General features: G+C 52.2%; 2 protein-coding genes across 3 annotated transcripts; both read right to left on the reverse strand.

Moving 5' to 3' along the window:
* Nucleotides 1–1,975: 1,975 nt before the first annotated feature.
* On the reverse strand, nt 1,976–3,870 carry LOC125522050 (putative 4-hydroxy-4-methyl-2-oxoglutarate aldolase 2). 2 transcript variants are annotated; one of them, XM_048687121.1, is made up of 3 exons: nt 3,710–3,870; nt 3,540–3,619; nt 1,976–2,748 (listed from the first exon to the last, which is right to left on the reverse strand). In XM_048687121.1, the coding sequence occupies exon 3, from the start codon at nt 2,725–2,727 to the stop codon at nt 2,221–2,223; it is 507 nt and encodes a 168-aa protein (XP_048543078.1). In that variant the 5' UTR covers nt 2,728–2,748; nt 3,540–3,619; nt 3,710–3,870; the 3' UTR covers nt 1,976–2,220. The 2 variants fall into 2 exon arrangements, with proteins under 2 accessions (XP_048543078.1, XP_048543079.1); XM_048687122.1 differs by having other exon boundaries at nt 3,540–3,615; nt 3,710–3,864.
* Nucleotides 3,871–5,257: 1,387 nt separating this feature from the next.
* On the reverse strand, nt 5,258–7,140 carry LOC125522008 (putative UDP-rhamnose:rhamnosyltransferase 1). Its single transcript, XM_048687070.1, has 2 exons — nt 6,604–7,140; nt 5,258–6,522 (listed from the first exon to the last, which is right to left on the reverse strand). Exons 1-2 carry the CDS (start codon nt 7,045–7,047, stop codon nt 5,515–5,517), a joined length of 1,452 nt encoding a protein of 483 aa, XP_048543027.1. The 5' UTR covers nt 7,048–7,140; the 3' UTR covers nt 5,258–5,514.
* Nucleotides 7,141–10,049: the final 2,909 nt, after the last annotated feature.

Below are 10,049 nucleotides of genomic sequence, written 5' to 3' on the forward strand. Positions count from 1 at the left end.
TGGCGGCCGGAGGTGCACCCATGCCTCCCATGGCGGCCGGATGTGCACCCATACCTCCCATGGCTCCGAAGCCACCCATGCCTCCCATGGCGCCGAGGCCACCGCCATCCATTGCACGAACCAAGGCTCTTTTTTGGATTAAGACTTTTTGTTGGGCAAGATTGACATACTCTTTTTGCGCCGCATTGAGATTAGATGTGTCCAAGAAGAATAAGTGCTTCTCCCATTCCAACAACTTAGCTCGCTCCTCGTTGCTCACTCCTCGTTGCTCACTTTCCTCTCCTCCATGTAGCTGGCGCCCGAAATACGCCGCGCGGGTAAGTGTTTTTAACCGCGCGCCCAACCCGTTATAGCGCGCGCGCCGTTTTTGCGCGCCCGCTGGAGCGACCCGCCGCGTTGCACGCGCGCTAAAACGGCCTAATTTGCGGCGCGGCGCTAGTTTAGCGCGGCTGTTGGAGATGCTCTTACAACGGAATGCAACGGAGGAAGGGACTCTCATCGGTCCAAGTAAGTTTCATTCAGCGGAATGCAGGCGCCCAATTGGCTTTATTATTATGCCCGTTCTTCATTTCATTTGATTAAGCAAGACAAGCTTATCATTATTACAAATACTCACCATATAATAAAATTTTAAAAATGTTCACTGTATATTAAAAAAATGTTCATTTCAATTTTTTAAATGTTCACCGTATATTACAAAAAAACTTGATATTGGTTGCTTTGCTCCACTGAAAAACACCAGTACATTTTGGCCAGCCCGAGTAAGTTTCATTCAGTGCAATGGAGGCATCCAACTGCTTACCTTTATTACAAGTTCAGTTCATAGCTCCTGAATCTCAGGTTCAGATCTAAGACCATTCAGTTCAGAGCTCAGCCCTCCTTACCAAGGTTTGTACACTTTTAGCCGCCTACTAGCTTATGTCTAGTATATCTTGCTATCACGAGAAGTGCAGCGCTGGACGCAGCGGCATCTGCACGCAGGCCATCGACGGCGTGCCCCCCTTCGCGATTCGTATCAGGATAAAGTGCTAGTAAGAGTATAGGTGGAAGTTGTTTTTCGGCGTGCGTCGTCTATCCGTATTCGAAAGACCAATCTGACAGTACATTCTGACACAAAGGATGTACGCTCCCTGACAAATGGCCGAAGACGACCTTCGCACACGTCGCCGGACAGCACAGACTGGCTCGAGCCCACTCATCTAGGTGGCCGGAGGGGGAAGCAACGTCATGTTCGTGATGGACGGCGCCATGGACGACATACGCATCACACAGCGAGGAACACAATGATGCTGTGCCTGTTCATGCTCTTGGTCTTGGCAAGGCTCCGAACTGCCCTTGAACCACCGGTCCCCTCTCCGGCGTGCCCCCGCCAACGGGCGCTTCAGGCAGGATGGGAGCGCCGGCGTACTCCGCTTCGGCAACCTCGCGCACCACCAGAGCATGTGCCTCTCTGGCCGATCTGCAGTTTCGGCACGCATGCCAGCGGGTAAGGACGAGAGAATATGGAGAACAGAAACAGCACAGCCCATCCACCGACTACAGGCAGAGTTTTACTCACCCTGCGCCCAACGCCGGCGTAGTCTCTCCCGGAATCGCCATGAGCAGACCTCGAGCGGCCCCAACGCAAATAATTAGGTGGATGTGTGTGAGGATAACTAATTGACCAACGACGGGCTTAAGCTCATCCACTGGCAAAATGAATGTATTTACAGTACATTTTTATCAGTCTCAGCAAGCTTCATTCCGTGAAATGCATGCATCCACTTGATATTATTATTCCCGGTCTTCTTCCCGTTTGATTCAGCAAGACACGCCTAACATTATTACAAGTTCAGTCCAGTGCTCCCTCAAAAAAAAATATTTTAAGTTCAGTTCAGTGCTCCTGAATCTGAAGTGCAGATACAAGGCCATTCAGTTCAGAGCTTCTGAAGCAGCAGCAGCAGCCCTCCTCTCTTTGACATTTTTGACAGCGCAATGCAGGCACCCAACTAATAATTTTATTCCCATTCCTCATTCCATTTGATCAGGCAAGATAAGCTTACAATTATTACAGGCTTCTGAATCTGAAGTTCAGATACAACATCATTCAATAAGGGAGGGCAGAGGCAGCAACAGCAAGCACCCTCCTCTCTTATGCAGAGCCAGTTCATCCATCATGTTACAGACAAGCAAATACAACCACAGAGTGGAACAACACGGCCAACGAGGCGTCAGCCTCTCCTACACGATGAGCTCGGTCCTGGAGACGAGGATGCCGTCGGTGTCGGCGTAGAGCCACTCGCCGTCGCAGATCCTGGTGCCCGCGATGGTGACCGGGACGTGCTTCTCGCCCATCCCCTTCTTGTTGGCCTTCATGGGGTGCGAGGCGAGGGCGCGCACGCCGATGTCGCACCCGTTGATCTCGTCCACGTCCCGGATGCACCCGTTCACCACGATGCCCGCCCACCCGTTGTTCTGCGCCTGCTGGACGGGGTTGCCGCCCAGGATGGCGCACCGCAGGCTGCCGCCGCCGTCCACCACCAGCACCCTGCCCTGGCCCTTCTCCTCCAGGAACTCGCGCACCAGCACGTTGTCCTCGAACACCTTGAGCGTCACGATGGGGCCCGCGAAGACCTGCCGCCTCCCGTAGATCTGGAAGATGGGCTGCAGCGCGCGCAGCTCACCGCCGGTGATGAGGTGCGAGTTGGCGTCGCAGACTTCCGCCGTGGCTAACGGCAAGGCCGCCATGGTAGCTGATTCAATTCAGGGCTGCATTGACATGAACAGAAGAGGCACATTATTCACCAAAAACAAAGTCAAGGGCAAACGTTGCTGACAGCAGTAACCACCAAAGCAGCTAATTTCTTCAACATGGCAACATATTATATATTCCCCAATGTAAAAGACATGGAAATTATGCATGCACCTGTGCTCATACCAGTCATACGGCAATAAGGAATATACAGTACCATCCTGAACTACGCAGCTAAGCAATTGTGCGTCAATCTCAAACAGAACAAATGAGGCGATTCCATCGGCCAACAAGCATCGGGCATTTCTTTTTCTTTTTAGTAGGTGGTCTCAGACAATTAGGCAAGGAGCAGACCACTTCTGTCTGATTGTCACTGAGCTGAGCAAAACAAACACTCAGCAAAGAAAAATAAGAGGCTTGATATTCCTAAAGAAGACGGATACGCAGAGGAACCAGGCTAAACAGAGATACATTCACATGATCGAGGCAATACAGTAAAGAAAGAGGTTGTCATGGCCTGAAGCTCTGACACTGTTGAGACATGAGGTTCAGCATACATGTCGACAGTACAGCCGCCACTGGGTAAGTCGACGCGTTCTCCCCTCTCCCTCTCTCTCTCTCTCTCTCAAATGTCCACTCTCTCCGCCAAGATGGGAGGGAGAAACGGATCCGCCTCTCATCTCCAATGGTGGATCCCATCGTCCTCTACCGAATCCGCGCGAGTGCCGCGGCCTATGGAATACGGATCGAAGAGCTCGAACGAGGTGATTGGACGGAGCGGAGGAAAGGGGAAGGGAGGGAGCGTTACCTGGCCGCGCGTCGCCGGTGGGTCTCGCCTCGCCGCCGTGGGGAGCGAGGCAGCGGAGGGAGGGGCGCCGGCAGTCCTGTCTGAACCAATCAGGGGAGAGATGAGATCAAGAAAGGAGGGATTGGAAGAAGAAGGAGAAACCCGAAAAAAAGGCGATTCGGATTCGTTACCGAGATCTTCACTCCGCCGTCACCTTGCCGGGCTCCAACGGAATGGAATCAGAGGAGGGAAGGGGAGGGATCCAATCCGAGGAGCGGGGGAGAAGAAAGGAAGCTCCTTTTTTCCTTTTTCTTTCCCGTGGTGTGATGGCGATGGTGGTGGTGGTGGTGGGTGGGTGGCGAACCACGAGTAGTCCGCGGCACGAGCCCACCGGTCCCACTTTTTCTTTGAAAACGAATGGAATTCGGGCACGGGAACGAACGAATATCGTCGAATACCGAAAACCCCTATTTCATTTTATTCGAATGTTTGTGTTCATAAATGCATTTTTCTCTAGCATAGGAAATACTAGATTCGTTGCCGTTTGCCAGGATTGTGCGCCCCTCCTTTGTTGTCTCCTTCCCGGCGGCGGCGAAGGCGTGCGGCCAAACCAGCCGCATATGCAGCTTGGATCATAGGTCGTGATGCTCATGCCATTTTGCGTAGGCGGTCACACAATTATTTTGGGGTTTGCATCTTCTTCCAAGCATCATTTACGAGGAAAGAAGACCATTGTGCGAGAAACAATTTAGGCGTACTTGGTATTCTGCATACCTTCCAGCTAGGTCTCGGGGGTGCATTTTTGGCCCGTACGGTTGCCTACAAGCATTGTTGGGTCTACACAGCACGAAATTTAAAGTACTTCTCAGACAGGCCCCGCAAAGAAGAACCAAATCAGCCGTTCCCACTCAGTTAGGCTCTCAGAGTGCATGGTGGTCAAATTTGTGCGAGTAGGGAGATGGCGCAAGCTCGTGCACGTCCTCAAAAAAGATGAAGGAGGAATTGGGTCACTACCCGCCGATTCACACCGTATTTAGTCCTCTTCGGCTCACCACCATAACCCCAAACTAACTACCTGGTTCAGCAATCATCCCTCTGCTCGGCTTTGACTCATTAGAGGTTGATTTGACTATTGACCGGGAACCTCCTTACATGTGGGACCCGTCCCAAAAAATGCAAAAAATACTCTCTCCTCTCTATTTGTCTGCGTTGACTGCACCTCGACCTCACGCGCAATCAAGCACATCCCGACGATGTGGCGATGTATGAAACCCCTGTCGGTCATAGAACCCTTCGACTGGCCGCACGATGCAGTAGGGATCCTCCTCGAGCACCTTGGCCATGGGCGTTGGGACGGTGACGCATGTTGTGCGGAGGTTGTCGGCAACGGCCCTATCCGACGTCCCAATGATGCAGTGCTTTTATGGTGGCCTAGACGGTGTTGGAGTATTAGGTGTGGAAGGAGGGCATGTCGGGGGAAAGAGGGAGGGCGGCGGGACGTGGATCTCACCCCGGAAGAGGAAGACACGGTTGGGGTCCAGCCACCAGGGAGCGCGATGGCGGCCTCGATGAGGAGGTGCGGTATGTCTGGAAGGTGCGTTCGACAATGTGCGGGAAGGCGTCGGTGAGGGTGAAAAGGAGGAGAGGGAGTCCCCGAAGCAGAGTGCACTAGATTTGAACTAGTGCGTAGATTTTTTTTTTAAGACTGGTACGTGAAGAAGTATAAAAGCATTTACAATACTATTTTACTGATACAAACGCTTATATATTTTTTGTATAGAGGAAGTACGTACAAATAGCATTTATATTTTTTTTTACTGTTTATACTGTTTTATATACTATTTTACTGATCTAAACGTTTATATATTTTTTTGTACAGAGGGAGTACGTACGAATAGCATTACTGAGCACTGAGCATGAGACGACGTGCATTTTGATTTCGGCCACCATCGCACACTCACTGTCCACGAGAAGCGAGCCCCGCTCAGGCTCAGCATCACCGGCGCTGCAAGTGCTCCACCAGCTCGTCGACGTACTCGTCCTGCTTCGCTCTGTCCCAGAGAACCGCCTGGAGCTCCCCGGCGTTGCGCGCGAACGCCCTCCCTTCCTCGCCCTCCGCCATCACCCGCCGCACCGTCGCGGCCACGTCGTCCCTCCCGAACGACCCGTCGCCCTCGCCCCTGGGCACCTCCAGCCCGACGCCCCTCGCCGCCATGCCGCGCGCCGTCACGCCCTGGTCCAGGAACAGCGGCAGCATCACCAGCGGGTGCCCGAACAGGAAGCTCTCCGCGAGCGAGCTCAGCCCGGCGTGCGTCAGGAACGCGCCCACCGCGCCGTGCGCCAGGATGCGCACCTGCGGCACCCACCCCACGCGCACCACGCCGCGCCCGGACACGGCCACGCGCTCCTCGAACCCGTCCGGGAGCAGCGCGGCGCTCGGCCCCCGCAGCGCCCAGAGGAACCGCGCGCCCGCGAGCTCCAGCCCTAGCGCCAGCTCGCGGACGTGGTGGCCGGTCAGCGGCGCCTCGCTCCCGAACGCGACGTAGATGACGGACCTCGCCGGCTGCTCGTCCAGCCAGCGCATGAGGCTCGCGCTCTCGCTCTCGTCGTCGACATGGTCGGCTCCTTCTTGGGCGGCGAGCGCGGCGTCGTATGGGGCGAGGAGGCCGCAGAGGGCGACGGGCTTGCCGAAGAGGTCGGCCAGGAAGGGCCCGAGCGGGCCGTCGACCTCGCGGCTGCCGCGCAGGATCACGGGCGGGCAGCGCTGCTCCGTCTGCCAGAGCCGGCCGGCGTCGGACGGGCCGGACGCGTTGGCGCGGAACGTCTGGACCAGCATGTCCCTGGCCTCGTGGAGGCGGTGGGCGATGGTGGTCGGGAACGGGATCCACCGCGGCTGCGCCATCAGGTCCTCCGCCGTCGTCCGCGGGTGCGCGTCGTTCGCCGCCTTGGGGCCGATGAAGGCCATGAACGGCGCCGGGCAGATGTGGAACAAGGCGCACGGCACCTGCAAGCCAGCATGGAGCATGGTGATGGCCTGATGGGATGGGAGCCATGCACGCACGCCATGAAAAAGCTATGCATGTACCTTGTGCTGCTCAGCGATGGGCGGGAGCCAGTAGTGTGCGAAGTCGACGAAGATCCAGTCGGGCCTCCTGCCGAACTCCGTCGCACCGTCCCCGCCGGCGCAAGCCTCGTCAAGAAAGCCGGCGAAAGGGGCGGCGAGGCCGTCGAAGGCCACCTTGAGGAGGTCCACCTTCTCTGGCGGGACGTCGGCCGTGGACTCGGCGCCGTCCGGCAGGCCGTCGACGCTCGGCAGGGGCAGGGGGAGGAGGCGGATGCGGGGGCTGACGGGCCTCAGCCTGGCGACGTTCCGCGGCGTGGAGACGAAGGTGACGGCATGCCCGCGCCTGGCGAGCTGCTCGGAGAGCTCGAGGAAGGGGACGAAATGGCCGAACGCTAACCATGGGAACACCACGACGTGGAGAGGCGGAGGCGCTGCACCGGTGGCCTCTCTGCTGGCTTCTGCCATGGCGTCCCGGAGGAGACAGGCGTACGTACGTACGTACGCGACCGTGCCACAGCTATATTGTGAACTTCAACGATGTGCTTGTACTTCCTATCTTCTTCAATATCAAAACCATTTGTGATGTGTGCTTTAGTTGTTTAGAAATATATGTCCTAGTCCTACTTTCTAGATCTTCCACTGCCAATAATGCGGTGTGGTACATTTCTTCCACCTTGTTAATGTCCTATATATATACTCCCTCTATTTTATATTTACTTCGCATATTAGCTTTGGTCAAAATCAATCTTTGCAAACTTTGACCAAGTTTATAGACAGAAAATATTAACATATATAATATCAAATCAATACCATTAGATTTATTACTAAACGTACTTTCACATCATATAAATTTGTTATGACAATTGTTTATATTATTTTTTCTAAACTTGGTCAAACTTTGCAAAGTTTGACTTTAGTCAAATCTAATATGCATACTAAATAAAAACGGAGGTAACACCTAAGAAGTTCATCCTCACTATCTTATTTAACTTAACATGCAACCACGCCACATCACCATACAATTATGCATGGGATAAAGCTCACCCCAACATGCAACTATGCATGGAAAAGACCCGCCACCATATGCAACCATGCATGAGAATTTTTTCCATTCTATTATTGTACTTATATCAATAAAAAGATACGTAACCTTTGCGTATTCGCAAAGAAAAAATTGTACTTATATTCAATAAATATTTTATAACTATACATGATCAATTATAAATAAGTCCAAGGCGCACCGTCGCCAGTGCCCCCCTCCCCCCCCTCACCGATGCCGGGCAAAGCTTGTTGTTGTAGGAAGCACTTGTCGCTTAGGAGTTGCCTTTTTTGGGAAGGATAAAAACTTTGCGGGCCTACTGGTACTAGTACTCCTTCATAGTTTGACCACTTGATATAGTATATTCTTAACTCTATGCCAAACTGTCTTTTGAGAGCTTTGTTATGAATTTCCACTTGAAGAAACAAAGCAACTTGTTGTTTCTTATTTTTCATAATTTACTTGTTGTTTCAAGAGCTATTGTGCAAAGTCAGACGTGGAAACTGCATTTTGTTTAATAATTTCCTGCATATTTCCCCTCTGCCAACCACTGGTAGGCTGAGATGCCAAAAGTTGATTAGAAATAGGGTGGGTGATTAGTGAGGGATAGGGCTGGTCTGTGGATCTATGATTTGCATTCGTAGATGTATAATATTTTATTTATATATGCGCTTCCTTGGAGGGCTAGACCCAATCTTCTCTTCAATTGTGATCGTAGACGGATGATACCAGAAATAAGGAACAATATCCCTAATCTTTGTGATGTTGGATTTCACTAGATATTTTCCATTTCCGCACCGAGCCCTTTTTTAGTAAGAGCATTACTAGTAGAATCCTCAAACCCTCAAATCCTTAAAGCAGTTTTAAGGAGGGTTGAGAAATGCCACTTTTTGACACTTTTAAGGATGGAAAAACAGGGGCAAATACTAGAACCCTCAAACCCAACCCTTAAACTGCTTTAAGGATTGGATTTGAGGGTTCTAGTCTTTGCCTCGACCCCAACCTTTAAATCTATCATTTGACATCTCACAATTTATGACAACAAAAACACAATCAACTTCCAAACAAACTACCAAATGACAATCATTGATGCATGGTTTAATAGTTTACATCACAAAATCATCATCTTCCTCCTCTCATCGGCACCATCACCAAAAAGTTGCACCTCGGCGCCATCTCCTAGACCACATGCGGGCTCAATCAAGCATCTCCATGGGCACCGGTGGAGTCGTACACACCGCCATCACCACAACTACTCATCGGAGTGTCACCTCGAAAAGTAGAGGACGCAACACGGAACATCCTCTTCCTCTCCGCGATGTCGTCCTTGTAGTCCTTCCACCATTGCAATTGGTCTTGATCCATGTCCTTCTTGGACATCATCATGTGCTCTTTCTCTTCCACCATGAGTTCTTTCCATACCTTTGCCTCTTTGAGCTTGATCATCCTCTCCTCCAACTCGGCCTTGCGCTTTGCTTCTTCACGCTTTGCTTTAACTTGTGCAAGCTTGACCTCTTTCTTCTTCTCGGTGATAAGAAGCTTCGTCTCCAATGTCTTCGTTGTCAATTCCTCTCTTGCCTTCATCATGTGGTCCATCTTCTCCCTTAGGCTTGACGCCTCTTCTTCCATCTTCACCCTTAGCTTGCCCTTCTTGGTTCCCCCGGGCTTGCCCAAGTTCCTCTCCTCCTCATCTTCACTATCATCCATCCTAAGCATTGTCGACTTCTTGGGTGCAGTCTCTTGATCCCTCAACTTCCACCTGTCAAAGGTTTGAAGAATTGTCCAAGCATGCTTAAATGGGAATGGCTTGCCCTTGGAAGCGGCCATCTCCTTGTACCTCATGCCGGCAATTGTCTCCTATCAACCACACATAAATCACATAAGAACCCACCAATAGCATAGTGCACACACATAATCAAAATAGTGAAGAAATATGTACTCACATAGTCACTCTCCACGGTTCCACTAGGTGGTGCATCCCTCACTTGGTCCATGGCCGCACTCCAACAAGCACAAGCGGGCTTGATCAACTCCCACCGGCCTTGAAGCGACCGGTAAGTGCGAGAGATGAACCCACTATTCTTCGGCTTGATCCTACAATAGGTGTCCTCGATCCTTTGCCAATACCGTTTACCGGTTTGATCGGTGCCGGTGGTTGCATCCATTCCCACAGCTGCCCAAGCACGAACCAAGAGGATATCTTCCACCTCGGTGTAGTTTGTCGACCGCGCGTGTGGGCGGGAAGCGGCGGTGAATGCCTCCTCCCCTATCTCGGCCACCTCCCCCTCGTCATCCCCTTCATCCTCCTCGTCTTCCTCCTTTTCCTCCAAGTCATCACCAACCCTAAAGGGGTCTAGAGGCGGAGCTCCGAGGCCCACCTCCGCGTTTTGGAGGAGGTCCATGAACGAGGATGGGGTTGCCATTTCCT

Source organism: Triticum urartu, chromosome 7, assembly GCF_003073215.2.
Source record: "Triticum urartu cultivar G1812 chromosome 7, Tu2.1, whole genome shotgun sequence".
Taxonomy (NCBI): domain Eukaryota; kingdom Viridiplantae; phylum Streptophyta; class Magnoliopsida; order Poales; family Poaceae; genus Triticum; species Triticum urartu.